This window comes from Scomber japonicus, chromosome 21 (assembly GCF_027409825.1).
Source record: "Scomber japonicus isolate fScoJap1 chromosome 21, fScoJap1.pri, whole genome shotgun sequence".
NCBI lineage: Eukaryota > Metazoa > Chordata > Actinopteri > Scombriformes > Scombridae > Scomber > Scomber japonicus.
This window is the reverse complement of record NC_070598.1, coordinates 5,019,227-5,034,151: the sequence shown is the minus strand read 5'-3', so window position 1 is coordinate 5,034,151 and position 14,925 is coordinate 5,019,227. Positions and strand designations below refer to the sequence as shown.

General features: G+C 40.1%; 1 protein-coding gene across 1 annotated transcript in view; it reads right to left on the bottom strand.

The window, feature by feature from the left end:
• pou6f2 (POU class 6 homeobox 2) overlaps window positions 1–14,925 on the bottom strand; it is an 82,993-nt gene that overhangs the window by 6,965 nt on the left and 61,103 nt on the right. The window contains exons 7-9 of the mRNA XM_053342835.1: window positions 12,777–12,986; window positions 10,364–10,517; window positions 3,550–3,718 (exon numbers count right to left, since the gene is read on the bottom strand). Of these exons, the coding sequence (XP_053198810.1) occupies window positions 3,550–3,718; window positions 10,364–10,517; window positions 12,777–12,986 (533 nt within the window). The remainder of the gene's footprint in view (window positions 1–3,549; window positions 3,719–10,363; window positions 10,518–12,776; window positions 12,987–14,925) is intronic.

The following is a 14,925-nucleotide window of genomic DNA, read 5'->3' as shown; positions in this document are numbered from 1 at the left end:
CTGTCCATTTTTAAAACTCGTCTTAAAACCCATTTTTATTCCTTGGCTTTCAACCCAGCATGAGACTCTGCTCCTGTTTTAGTGTTTTATGGTTTGCTTGTTTGTTTGTTTTTTATTATTGTTTTTAAAAATAATAAACAATTATTTTAGTATTTATTTCCTGTTAATTGTTTTATGTTCCTGTGTTGTTTTATCTACTTATGTACAGCACTTTGTTTCAGCTGTGGTTGTTTTAAAGTGCTGTATAAATAAAGTTGAGTTGAAGTTGAGTTATCAAAGTCTTATTTCTTTTTATATATTTTCTGATTTAAAATGATAATAGTGTTAATTTCAGACTTTATTTGATGAAGGCAATGCTCTTGTGTGGCTATTTTTGTGTTAATTTAAAACTAGGAACACTGTAGAAGTTTATATATTCATTAATATAAAGTGTCACAGGTTTAAATTCAGTTATTATGGAGCCAAATGAAACACAGCTAGAGACAAATATGTAGTTTTAAGTCTTTTTTTAACATCATGTTCATTTAAACTGAGTTAAATATTTATTTTTTAATGATTTAAATGAGCAGCACAGCAGCCTTACATTAAATAACGGAGCTCTGTTAACAGAAACACACATTTAATAATTTAATAATAATATTCTCAGTGGTGTGAAACATTAATTAATGAATTATCAAACAAGTTTTCATCTCTAAATCTCTAAATCTTGTCATTAAACTGAAGAGAAAGTGATAGATATTCTTTAATGTGTGTGTTTGTATAAATCGAGCTGAAACGAGGACACACACACACACATGAATACACACACACATACACACATATGTGATTTGTGAGGCCCTCGCTCGTGTAATGCCTGTGCCTGTTTAGATAAACTAATAAAGTGCCTGGAAACATACTGAGCAATGAAAGGAGACAAGATGGAAGCATCTGTCAGTGTCTGTTCAGTGTCTGGGTTCAGAGTCGGAGCCCCAGAGCTACTGCGGCGTCCCGTCCTCTTCCTCATCCTCATCATCATCCTCTTCCTCATCCTTCCTCATCCTCCTCCCTCTAAACTTCTTCTTCTTCTTCCCGTCTGCTGCTCTCTGACGTTAACTAAACTAAAGCATGTGAAGTTTTCCATCATGTCCAATGTCATACAAACAAAACAAAAAAAAAAAAAAAAAGAAAAAAAAAGAGAAAATTGTCTTAACGGGCGTTGAATAAAAAAACCCGCAGAGTGTTTAGTTTTGAAGCTAATGGCTTTTAATGTATGTTATAAATATTTGAATTATGCCCGGCTGTAAATATTTCATGTGTGATTTTTTTTTTTTTTAAGACTTTAAACATTAAGTCGGGAGACGTGGGCCGGGGCCCTCATAAGAACCCCCCCCTCTCCCCCTCCTCCCTCCCCCTCCCCCCGTCTCTCCCCCCTCCTCCTTGTACTGTTTCACATTTTATCGGCCGTTTGATGTTGATGTGATGAAATTTTTAAAAGTGCGTGGCAGCGTCGTGTCACATAAACAGTTCAGGTCATCAGCAAAGCGCCGAGGCCATTTTCAGAGGGACATTAAAATTAATATAAAGGAATAAGAACAGGAGTTTTACTTTAAAGAGAGAGAAAAACAACACAAAAAGGCTGCGAATGTGTAAAGAAACGACTCAAAAATGATCTTTTAATGGGAGATGTTGTATAAGTAGTAATATAACATTCAGGGTTAGATGACTAGAGGGTTAAATAGTTAGGGAGAGGCTGCAAAGGTGTAAAAAAACTACTTTTAATAGGAGATATTGTTTCAGTAGTAATATTTGGACAATATTTGTTGTATTTATTGTACATTGTTGTATCTATTTATTTATTTATTGTATGTTGGTACCACTGTGGAGCAGCACTCTCTATGTACAATGACAATAAAGGCATTCAATACATCATTTAGGGTTAGAGGGTTAGGGTTAGGGAAAGAGGCTGCAAATGTGTAAAGGAATGACTCAAAAATGATCTTTTAATAGGAGATTTTGTTTACGTTGCCATGGTGATGCTGCACTTTTACATTTAGATACAAAAAATTATTGAAAAAGTAGTAATATTTAGACATAATTTAGGATTAGGGTTAGGAAAAGGCTGCAAATGTGTAAAGAAATGACTCAAAAATGATCTTTTAATAGTAGATTTTGTTTAAGTTGCCATGGTGATGCTGCACCTTTACATTTAGATACAAAAAATGAATGAAAAAGTAGTAATATATGGACACCGGTTAGAGTTAGAGGGTTAGGTTTAGGGTAAGAGGCTGCAAATGTGTAAAGAAATGACTCAGATTTAGTTTATGTTGTCATGGTGATGCTGCACTTTTACACTCACATCTAAAAAACACTTGAAAAAGTACAAATATTTGGACATCGGTTAGTATTAGGGAAAGGCTGCAAACGTGTTAAGAATCAACTAAAAAATCATCTTTTAGTTAGAAATAGTGTTTAAGTTGTCATGGTGATGCTGCACTTTTACACTTTGCTTGAAAAAGTAGTAATATTTGGACATCATTTAGGGTTAAAGGGTTAGGAAAGGGTTCAAATGTGTTAAGAAACAACTCTAAAATCATCTTTTAATAGGAAATTGTGTTGAAGTTGTGTTGGTTGCTTGAAAAAGTAGTAATATATGGACATCATTTAGGATTAGAGGGTTAGAGTTAGGGAAAGGCTGCAAATGTGTTAATTAATGACTCAAAAATGATCTTATAATAGTAAATTGTGTTTAAGTTGTCATGGTGATGCTGCACCTTTACATTCAGATACAAAAAATTATTGAAAAAGTAGTAATATATGGACATCATTTAGGGTTAGAGGGTTAGAGTTAGGGAGAGAAGCTGCAAATGTGTAAAATGATCTTTTAATAGGATATCTTGTTTAAGTTGTCATGGTGACGCTGCACTTTTACACTCACATCTGTAACATTCGGACATCTTTTAGCCCCCCCCCCCACCCCACCCCCCGATCTCCTTCCATCAGATGGAAACGCGGCTCATTTGTCTCCCTCATGCTAAACGTTAGCGGAGTGGAACACCAGGAGGAGAAGGGGATGAAACACTGATCGTCTGATTGTCTCATGAATATATAAACGGAGCCATTTAGGCCTAAACTGTCCTGATGGCAGCGGTAAAAACACGGCTATCTTATTAACAGATCGTCTTCATGTTCATGCGGAACGAACAGGGGAACGACGGGGGGGAGGAAGGGGGAGGAAGAGGGGGGAGGAGGAGGGCGTAGAGGGGGGGCTTAGTAATTATTAAATGCTTTAAGTGCTCCGTGTAATACTCCGTGTATGTATTTTGCATAAGTGACGCGGCCGCTGTCATGTTAGCGGATGAGAGGAGAGGAAGCACAAGACACGAGAGCTTCTTCTTTAATACTCAATTATGTATTTTTAATATTTTAATAATGTGGAATAAACGGCGGATATGAGCACCGGACAGCTCGCTAAAGAAGGCTACAGCTGCTCCTCTGGTTGATATTAGGACATTTTTTTAATTAGGGGATAATGAGCATTTCTAGGTGTTTCTCTTCTTTGTTGGTTCTTACCTGCAGATGGCTGACTGGCTGTAAGCCGGACCCTCGGCCGCGCTCAGAGCTTGGCCCACCTGAGTCTGTGTCAGGCCCAGGGACAGGCGGCGGATCTTGAATGCTTTGGCGAATTCGCGAATCTCCTCCAGGTTGACCCCGTCCACCTCGCTGGGGGCGGTCTGCGGGTCTGACAATGCAACACACACACACACACACACACACACACACACACACGGAGAGAGAGAGAGAGAGAGAGAGGTCTTATTTTTTTATATTAGCCCTCTGCTCCTCCGTCGAACAACTTCAAAATAAAAGAGAGAAAGAAATAGTCTTGCTCTTGGGTCAGATTGTATTATCTCTTTCTTTTTTTTTTCTTCTTCTTCTACATCATGTGTCTGAAGAGATGTTTTTGAAGAATAAATTCATCTGAGGTGTTGAATACAGGCGTGTCACCGCTCTCTGACTCGCGAGTGTAAAAGCACATGACACACACAGAGCTCGTTAATTCAATAGGAGGACCTGGATCCTGAGCAGATGAGAGACTGTACTGTACATCTGCTGATAGTTTTTTAGTGTGAATACGAAGCAGAAGTCAAGCTAGCGGCCTCCAAAAAATAAACATTAAAGAATATATAAAGACATTATTCCATCCATCTGACCCCTCACTGAAGACAGTTCAGGCCTTCAGAAACCCCTCGAGCACGCTGTCAGGCCTCTACAAACGATACACAGACCACATACAAAGAAATGCTGTTTGTGAATCTTCCATGTTTTAAAAAAAAATAAAAATAAAAAATCCACTGAAGCATTTTGCATTTTGAAGAATTTATGTTATGAAGCAGGGGGGTCAGTCACAAGCTGTCCACACTGGGAGTAATGTAGGTGAGTCTGCCTGTTGAATCTGTCGTGTTTAAAGGGATAGTTCACCTAAATTATAAAAAAGATGTTCCTCCATTGATTACTGACAGTGTTTTAATTGGCCCAGGCTTTAAAAATATATAAATATTTCTATGGTAAAGTGATTCAAAACACTTTTAAAAAATGACTTTAAATCTTCTCTTTCTGAGCTGCAATGATTATTTTGATAACTGAATAGTCATTTTAGTCATTTTTTAAAAGAAAAAAAGAGATATATTGCTGGTTGTAGCTTCTCAAATGTGATGCTTTGAAGCTTTTCTTATGTCATACATGATAGTAAGTTGAATATATTTGGATTTTGGACTGTTAATCAGACTAAATTTGACATTTAAAGGCATTTTTCACAATTTTTTTGGACAATTTATAGGACAAATGAGTAATGTAGGTGAGTCTTCCTGTTGAATCTGTCGTGTTTAAAGGGATAGTTCACCTAAATTATAAAAAAAAGATGTTCCTCCATTGATTACTGATAGTGTTTTAATTGGCCCAGGCTTTAAAAATATATATATATATGTGTATATGTTTATGTAAATCTTCAATCTCAAACACCCCAAAAAAAGATGAGATACTGTACATCTGCTGATAGTTTTTTAGTGTGAATACGAAGCAGAAGTCAAGCTAGCGGCCTCCAAAATAAACATAAAGACATTATTCCATCTATCTGACCCCTCAGTGAAGACAGTTCAGGCCTTCAGAAACCCCAGCAACGAGCCTCGAGCACGCTGTCAGGCCTCTACAAACGATACACAGACCACATACAAAGAAATGCTGTTTGTGAATCTTCCATCTTTAAAAAAAAAAACCCACTGAAGCATTTTGAAGAATTTCCCTGCTAATAAAAAGTGATTTCACATTGTACATCAATGTCAGGTGCCCTGGCATCCTGCTTACTAAAGCAAAGTTTGTGCCTCTGAATTATTCATCTTGGTCATTATCAATGAATTATTAAAGGAATCCTCCAAGCGTATTTAAGCAAAAATCTATGAGGGGCTGCCATCTCGTCGTGCCTCATAAGTGACGTGTAGCGTGTGTGCGTCGTTGCTCCAGACGTGTGAACACTTGGAAAAGACGAGGGACTTAAGGGAAGGGGAGGAAAAAAAAAAAAAAAAGCTAGGAGTTGACTAAAATGGGAGGGATGAGCACTCACAGCTTCGGGTCCCATCATCTCCACATTGATGAGCATCTCTTCATCATCGTTTCCCCTGCGGAGTTTATTTACTTAGCCGCCGCCGCCACCGCCGCTCTGAGAGACTAATGGTGGAGGAGCGTCTCCCTCGTGGATCCATATTTGTATTTAAAAAAAAAAAAAAAACTACAACCCCCCCCGAAAACATGTTTTTTTTAAGGATTTAAATCATTATAATTTGTTTGACGGTAATGAAAAGTCGAGTGTTTCCAGGCAAACAAACAAAAAAAGAAAAAAAAAGTGAATATTTTTTTAGCGTCGATCAATATCTGAGCCTTCTCTTCACAGCAGTACTAAACTAATAAGTTTAATAATTACACCAGGACAATAAAACAGGTTAAATACTCTATTTACTGGAGCTATGGGGGGAGAAGAGGACAATGAGGAACAAACATCGCTCTCATAAATTATACGTTAGGCTCACCTTCGTCTCGGTCGGTCGGTCTTTTAACTTTAAAGAAAAACAATTTGCTTTGTGTTAAAGTGCTAATGATAATAATAATAATAATAATAATAAAACTCACCTGAACTCCACTAAATGATGAATGATGATTAAAGTTTGTAGTTGTGACCCACCGAAGTAGAAATAGTAGAAATCTGGACTTTTCTCTAAACTTATATTAACATTTGATGTGTATTTGGACTCATTATCTCGTCAATAACTATTTATTTGACTCTTCTTCTCTCTTTTGTGTCATATATTGTGATCGAAGTTATTTAGGTGAGTTTTTTTTGCTTGTATAATAATGTGATGTATAATATTCATTTAAGATAAGACAGATATTTGTAAATGAATTAGAGCTCAACCACATTGTTCTGGACGTGGAAACAAAGATTTTGACCACTGATATCAAAACATATATATCTCTTTTATCTCTAATCTCTATACAGTACTTACTTCCTGTTTGGATGAACTTTTGTAAATGCCTCAAAAAACATTTGAAACTATTTTATAGGAAGAGAAAAGATTTAATGATGTTAAAAAATACAGATTTTACTGATTTTATGACAGATTTGGCACATAATAAGAGATAAATAAGATGATTTTTATGGTATATTTGGTACATAATAAGATATAAATAAGATATTTGACTGATTTTATGGCATATTTGGCTTTTAATAAGGAATAAATAAGCTGATTTTACTGATTTTATGGCATATTTGACCTAAAATAAGAGATAAATAAGCTGATTTTACTGCTTTTATGGCATATTTGGCTTATAATAAGAGATAAATAAGCTGATTTTACTGCTTTTATGGCATATTTGGCTTATAATAAGAGATAAATAAGCTGATTTTACTGATTTTATGGCATATTTGTTACATAATAAGAGATAAATAACCTGATTTTACTGATTTCATGGCATATTTGACCTAAAATAAGAGATAAATAAGCTGATTTTATGGCAGATTTGGCTTATAATAAGAGATAAATAAGCAAGTAACACAGGGCCACAGGATATTAAAAGTGGAGGAAAAGTCATTTTCATTTCACTGGGTCTTAATATTTAGAGTTTTACAAACAGCATCTTTATTGGTGGTGTGTTAATAACCATACTTTGCACATATATACTTGTTAGAGACTGATACTGCATTACTTCTATTGATTCTAATGATTTTTGCTCATATCTGTTACACTTAACGTCTACTTTTCCTCACGTTTCTTCTTTGTGCTTACGTCTGCTGCTCTTGTGAAGTCGTAGTACGCTCTGGTTTTATTGTCTTCTGCTGACATCACTGACTGTTTTATATTTATTGTGAATTTGTAACCGACACGTCTCACAAACAGATGAAAACTAAACCTATAGAGCTACATCATCTCAAACATCTACTCCCTCAGTTTGTGCATTCGTGGTTATTTCCTGTTTTATTTTGAAAATCACCTTTTATCTCTCATTTCAGAGATCTTCACTTCCTGTCCTCCTGTGTGTGTGTGTGATTACCTGTCCTGCTCTAATTAGTATCACCTCAGCTGTGTCTAATTATCCCACCTTCCCTCGTGTATCTAGTCTGTGTGCTCACTTCTCTTCAGTTTCCTGTGAGCGTCTCGGCCTTTTTCATATTTAACCCAGTTTAGTGGGGTTTTTTTACCTTTTGATATTCGGATACCTCTACCTAACCCTGACTGCCTACCTGTGTACTAAACCTGCTTCATCATTAAACTTATTGGACTGGAGTCTTGTCTATCATCATTACACAAAACTTGTATTTCCTTCTTTTTTAAACCAGGTTTGCTTCAGTTTGCAGGAGGAAGTGGAGTCAGGTGACATTTTTGGACTGCGTGCATGCTCTGTGGACGTTCCTCTTGCAATGAAAAGAAGCTTATAATAAACTAAACTCAAAATATTGCTGATATTCTTCTTCCTGATTGACATTTTATCCATCTGATGATTTGAAAGAACACTTTAGTAGACACTTGTTCTCTTAATCTGTTTCTGGCATTTTGGTGTTTATGGCCAATGACATTTCATCCTCTCTCTGTGTCTCTGTGTCTCTCTCTCTCTGTGTCTCTCTCTCTCTCTCTCTCTCTCTCTGTGTCTCTGTCTGTCTCTCTCTCTCTTTCTACCTCTCTCTCTGTCTGTTTGTCTGTCTGTCTCTCTCGCTTTCTACCTCTCTCTCTCTCTGTCTGTCTGTCTGTCTCTCTCTCTCTTTCTACCTCACTCTTTCTCTCTCTGTCTGTCTGTCTCTCTCTCTGTCTCTTTCTCTCTTTCTACCTCACTCTCTTTCTCTCTCTCTCTGTCTCCCTCTCTCTCTGTCTCTTTCTCTCTTTCTACCTCACTCTCTCTCTCTCTCTCTGTCTCCCTCTCTCTCTGTCTCTCTCTCTCTCTCTCTTTCTACCTCTCTCTCTCTCTCTCTCCGTCTGTCTGTCTCTCTCTTTCTACCTCTCTCTCCGTCTGTCTGTCTCTCTCTTTCTACCTCTCTCTCTGTCTCTCTCTTTCTACCTCCCTCTCTCTCTCTCTCTCTCTCTGTCTCTCTCTCTGTGTCTCTCTCTCCCTCCCTCTCTCCCTCCCTCTCTCCCTCCCTCCCTCTCCTTCTGTCACAGGGTTTTATTTATATTTCTGTTGTTTTTCTTTTGTGTATGTACGCTGCTATAAGTGATATTGAGAGGAAGCGATCCGCCTCATACTCAGCATAAAGCTTTAATTCTATTTGCCGCCGAAGCCCGAGCCACGATGATTTTGTGCAGGCTCGAAAAACGGTTTATGAGATGATGTTTGTGTTTTTTTTTTTTTTTCCTCCTCCGAGCTACAAGTAAACATGAACTAAACACAATGTCTACAACGAGCTGATCAATGGCGACTTGTTCTTTTATTAAATTCAGAGGCATTGTAGTTGCCTTTGAAATGAGTTTACGTGGAGTTTAGGGGAATCGACTGACAAATAAAATTTATCTGAATAAAACAGCTTTTAAAGGCAATAGCGGGCACGCTGACAGGCTGCGGCCCCGGTGATTTATAAGGCTCTGCCAAAAAAAGGGCCCACGCGTTTTGAGAGAATGAAACTTATGTTCATTATACGTAACACACGCCACTTTGGATCGGCTAATATAGCAAAAAAAAATGACAGTCGGGTGGGGGAGAGAAAAATAAAATGATGTTATGAAGCAGAGGGATCAGTCACAAGCTGTCCACACTGAGAGTAATGTAGATGAGTCTGCCTGTTGAATCTGTCGTGTTTAAAGGGATAGTTCACCTAAATTATAACAAAGATGTTCCTCCATTGATTACTGACAGTGTTTTAATTGGCCCAGGCTTTAATATATATATATGTTTCTATGGTAAAGTGACTTCAAATCATCTCTTTTCGAGCTGCAATGATTATTTTGATACTTCTCAAATGTGATGCTTTGTAGCTTTTCTTATGTCATACGTGATAGGAAGTTGAATATATTTGGATTTTGGACTGTTAATCAGACTAAATTAGAGATTTAAAGGCATTTTTCACAATTTTTTTGGACATTTCATAGGACAAATGATTCAGCAGATTTAATGATAATGACAATAATTGTTAGTTGCAGCTGTAATCTCTTTCTAGTAACGATGATTTATTACGTGGCCTGAACCTCCATCCTATCATATACTTCCTGTATATTTGATTGTCCTGTTACTACTGATGGACTGGATCATGAATCTCAATCTCATCGAGTCATTTTATTCCTAATAGTCTTATTTTCTTACAATAATCTGCCAGAGGAGAGACCAGTTATATCAACTTATCTCAATTTGCTAGAAATGTGTGTCTGTGATCTTCAGAAAGGAGATAATGAGAATAAATAAGTTACTACTAGATTGAAGAAGAATTAAATATGGTTTTAGAAAGCACTTTAGACTAATTTATTGGCATCAGAAGCCATTAGAACAAACTGGTATGCTGTTTAAACTCTCTTCCACACATAAAAAATGATTATAGGGAGTCTAATGAGTGATATAAAGGGGATTTTTTGCAGTGTGGATTATTTAGAGTAACCAGGATAATGTGAGAAATGCTGCTGTTTTAACCCTGATCATCACCATCTGTTAAAGTGTATTCACCTCCATGTTATTTGAGGCAGAAATCTCAAAATCTGGGCAAATAATACCTCAAATCTACATGACTACACCCTACTTATATGTAAGAATATCTATATTTCTCTATGCTGTGTAGACTCATCTTTTAGCACTTATTCACTGTTGGCATGTTGTGTGTTTTTTTTATGTTTGTTTGTGTAAAACTGTTTCGGACACTTACTGCTGACCAGCTGCCCCACGCTGAGAGCCGAGGAAGAGGAGGAGGTGGAGGAGGAGGAGGAGGCCTGGTGGAGAGGACTCTGTCTGTGGGGCATGTGGAGCAGGTTGGGCTGAGACGATGCGGGGCCTGTCTGACCCTGCTGGGCCTGAGGCAGCTGGACACACACACAGAGAGTGAGAGAGAGAGAGAGAGAGAGAGAGAGAGAGAGAGAGAGAGAGAGAGAGAGAGAGAGAGAGAGAGAGAGAGAGAGTGAGAGAGAGAGAGAGGGAGAGAGAGAGAGAGGGAGAGAGAGAGAGAGAGAGTTGACACAATATATTGACAGTATGCAGTCCAGAACAAATATCTTTTATTCCCTCCGTGCATCATCAGAATAATCATCATTTACAGTAATCATGTCATTATAGTGATTAGCTTATTGTGTTAAATCCAATCAACTGATCAGCAGCTATTAAATTAGCCACTTAGCTAGGTGAATATAATCAGATTGAGCTTGAATCTGCCTCGATTTGCTACGAAAAGGCCGAATAAAGCGTCAAAAATCTGCTCGATAGACGAACAGGCGCTGTGTTGTGTTATGCTATGCAGTTTACTACTCTAACAGGAAGTAGATGCTGGTTCAGCACAGGTACTCCACTGTCTCTACGAGCTTCGTAATCGCCTCCGTGCACAAATCAACTCCAAAAAAAACCCAAACATCCAAGCTCATGACAATTAGAGTCTTCTTCTCTCGTCATCAGCGCGACGAGGCCCGCTAATAACGGCGAGTCTGCATTTGGAAAAATAATAAAAAAGAAAGAAGAAGAACAACAACAACATGTGGACACAGCAGTCCCCCATATCAAACATAATTCATGATCCACAAGCCGTGCGTTCTGATGGGCGCGGAAAAAAAACGATGTATTTTCATGTTTTATGCACATTTGAATTGCTTTTACAAGATCAAGATGGTACGTCTTCACTTTTAAAAGCGGTGGCGGTGATGGGGGGAAGGGGGGGGGAGCTGTCTGTGCCGTAAAGAAGCTAGGCCCGGCTTCTTCTCCTCTTCTCTCCTTTCTTTGCTATTAATTATTTTCTCTGTGGCATGTGTTTGTTTGGATGGCGGCGTCGGCGGCGGTGGTGGTTTAGGAGGGTGAAGGGGAGGAGGATGGAGGGAGGGTGGGGGGGGGGGTGTCAACAGCGATGCACACACTGTCAGGACTGTTGACAGGCTCGGAGAATTATCTAGCTTCACTGGAAATATTCTAGACTGCAGACTCTGACAACCGTAAATTATGCCCGTGGAACAATGTGTACATGCGGGGAGCTTTGAAGTGGAGACAAAAAGCATAAACATTATTACAAATGCAATAATTCATTCAAGAGTGTGATCTGGTGTGTGTTTTTTAAGGAGGGGAGCCACAATTAGTTGTCCATCTGCCCCCGCGACTTCATCCATTCTGCACTGTAATGTTAAACTTTTTTTTTTTACTCTGTAATTCTGCCGCTGACTGACATTGTCATTATCGAGTCAATAACGCTTTCATTTTCGCCACCGCGTGCGTGCAAGCATTTGACTCCTCACTTTGTATAGATTCCTCAAATTGGGGATGTGTGTGTGTGTGTGAATGCAATCTAGCGTGCTTAAAGAATAATAAAAAGAAGAAGAAGGTGGTGTGTGTTTTTGGTCGTCGCTCCTTTAAAGGAAAACAAAATACTTCTCCTTCGGGTCAGAGAGGACGAAATTATAAGGCTGGAGAGAGTGATTTGAGTGAGGAGTGAAATGCAAAGAGGAAAAGAGAGAAAGAAAGAGAGAGAGAGAGAGAGAGAGAGAGAGGGAGAGAGAGAGAGAGAGAGAGAGAGAGAGAGAGAGAAAGAGAGAGAGAAAGGGAGCGTTTTGAGTTTGTGGGGTGATGAAAAGTGTTGTTTTTTTTTGGGTGAGGGTGGAAGGAAAGGGAGGTGGAGGGTTTTGGCTCTCTCTCTCTGCAGGGGTGCAACAGTCTCCCTGAAAGTCTGAAAGGTTGGCTGACAAGTGCTTCCCCTCCCTTAAACATGCACTGAAACATGCAAAAACACACACACACACACACACACACACACACACACACACACACATACATTGAGAGCAATCGCACCCAAAAAAAAAAAAAGCTACAATTTCTCCCGAGTGGAATGATGCAAATGTGCGTTTATGAGTGTTGAAGCAGGAAATATTGGGGAGGTGTTTGGAGATGCTTGACTGTAGCCGATCGCTCCCATGACTCCACTAGGTGTTGCTCATTCAACAGTTTTAAAGGCGGAGGAATCATTGTTGGTCATTTGGGCACATCGGTATAATATAAACTCCCTTTTATATATATATCTCTCTCTCTGTGTGTGTGTGTGTATGTGTGTGTGTGTGTGTGTGTGTGTGTGTGTGTTTGTGTGCGTTACCTACCTGCTGTCCAGGCTTGATTGGTGACAGCGTGATTCCCTGGGTGTTGATGACAGGCAGGATCTGATTGCCGATCACCGTGGCGATGATCTGGCCTTGAGCGTTGGTCAGAAGCTGAGGTGTAATTGGCTGTACCTGCAGTGCTGGGTTGCCACCCCCTGATTGGCTGGAGGGCCCTGCAGAGTTGGGCATCAGTGGGATTGTTCCAATTATCTACAAAAAAAAAAAAAAAAAAAAGGGAGTGTAGTAGAGGAGAAGAGAGGAGAAGAGAGGAGAGGAGAAATCAGCTGGGCGTTTTTTAAAAAAAAAAAGAGGAAGGAGCAGAGAGTGTAAACGCTACTGGAGGTATCAGTCTTAATGATCTCTGCCGCTGTGAGCCTCTTCTTCTTCTTCTTCTTCTCTTCTTTTTTTTTGGCGCTTTTTTTGGAACAAAGTGAGGAAACATTTTGAGGCTTTATGAGGCTATTCAGAGCTCGCTTTGCTTTTTCACATGTTTGGTTTGTGAGAGAGAGAGAGAGAGAGAGAGAGAGATAAAGAGAGGAAGACAGAAAGACAAAAAGAAAGAAAGAAAGAAAGATAGAAAGAAAGAGAGAGAAACATGCACAAGTGTCCACTGATCATCTGTCACTGAGGTGGTTTTACAGGCTGGAGCAAGTGAAGCCAAAGCACACTGCTGGGAGCACACTGCAAAGGTCAACGCTGAATACCTGTGTGTGTGATGGTGCACACCACTGACTGTATTATCCATCACCAGGCCGAGACCAGGATGAGTGTGTGTGTGTGTGTGTGTGTGTGTGTGTGTGTGTGTGACTGACTGTGTGTGTGTGAAAGAGTGTTTGTGCTTAAGTGTCTTTGTCTGTCTCTGGTGAGAAGGAGTGTGGCTGCTGAGAGACAGAGACTTCCATTTCACCCCCCCTCTCCCCTCCTCTCTCTCTCTCTCTCTCTCTCCCTCCCTCTCTCTCTCTATCACACATACAGGCAAAGAGCAAGAAGTGGGAAGAAAGAGCAAGAAAAGAAACAATAAGAGGGAGCGAAAGAGAGCATCAGAGAGTGAGACAGGACCCTGTGTTTCTAATTCAACTCTCAGGGTCCCAGGGGTACTTCACCCTCCATCCCAACCCCCCACCCCCCCTCTCTCTCCTCCTCCTCTTCCTCCTCCATCCCCTGCTCTCCTCTCCTCTGTGGCTGTAATCAGGAAGGGCAGATCAAAGGGGGCGGCAGAGTGTCACTGCAGCGTTTTAGCTCTCAGAGCTGCCAGAGTGTGGCCAAGAGTGGCGCTTTAGGGGGGACTTAGCGCCTCTTCACCATGATGAAGGTTAATGTCATCTGGGGACTGGTTCTGGGCAGCTCCTGAGCAGCCGTCACCCCAGCCCAACACCCCCCTCTCCCCCACCCTCCACCCTCCTCCACCCCACTCACCCTAACCCACTGACAGCGCTCCTCCACCAAGCCTCATTACAGCAGAGAGCGGCTCAACATGGAGAAGAACGCCCATCATTTTAAAATTCTGTTATTTGCTATCTTCATCTTCATCTTCATCTCATTCTTTAAGTTTATATTTCATCTTTTTCCTAAGCAAAGCACCCACATAGTATAAACCAAGCCTTTCCTGGCTCTCTAGTCTCTCTCTCTCTATCCACCACTGCTGATGTGTTTTAATGCACGGTCTGCCTCCATCCCTCCCTCCTCCTCCTCCCTCCCCTCTCCTCCTCCTCCTCCTCTCCCTCCTGTCTCTTTGACATAATAGGGAGGGATCAGTGAGAGAAAGGTGGGCCGACAATCTGTAATTCATCCTTGCCACGGCTCATTTGCTTACGTTGCTTCGCATTAGGGGAGAGATAATTTATCTCTCTCTCCTCGCCGGCTTTACAAATTCGCTGTAATGCTCTCCTGCCACTTAGCATATTTTATTGCCCTGCCTGACACTCGTGTCTCCCGAGTCCCACTGATCCCGCTTTGCATGCCACTGTGGCAGGGAACTTGTTCCGCTCAATTATTCATCGTCATTGGACTAAGTGGTTGTTCTATAAGCATAATAAAAGAGCGGGCGACTGACAGCTTAGCTCTCGTCCTCCCCTGTACCCACGATGCAATGCTTCTCCATCTGACTGTCTCAGGCAGATGTTTCATGGCAGTGTCACAAAGCTCTAAA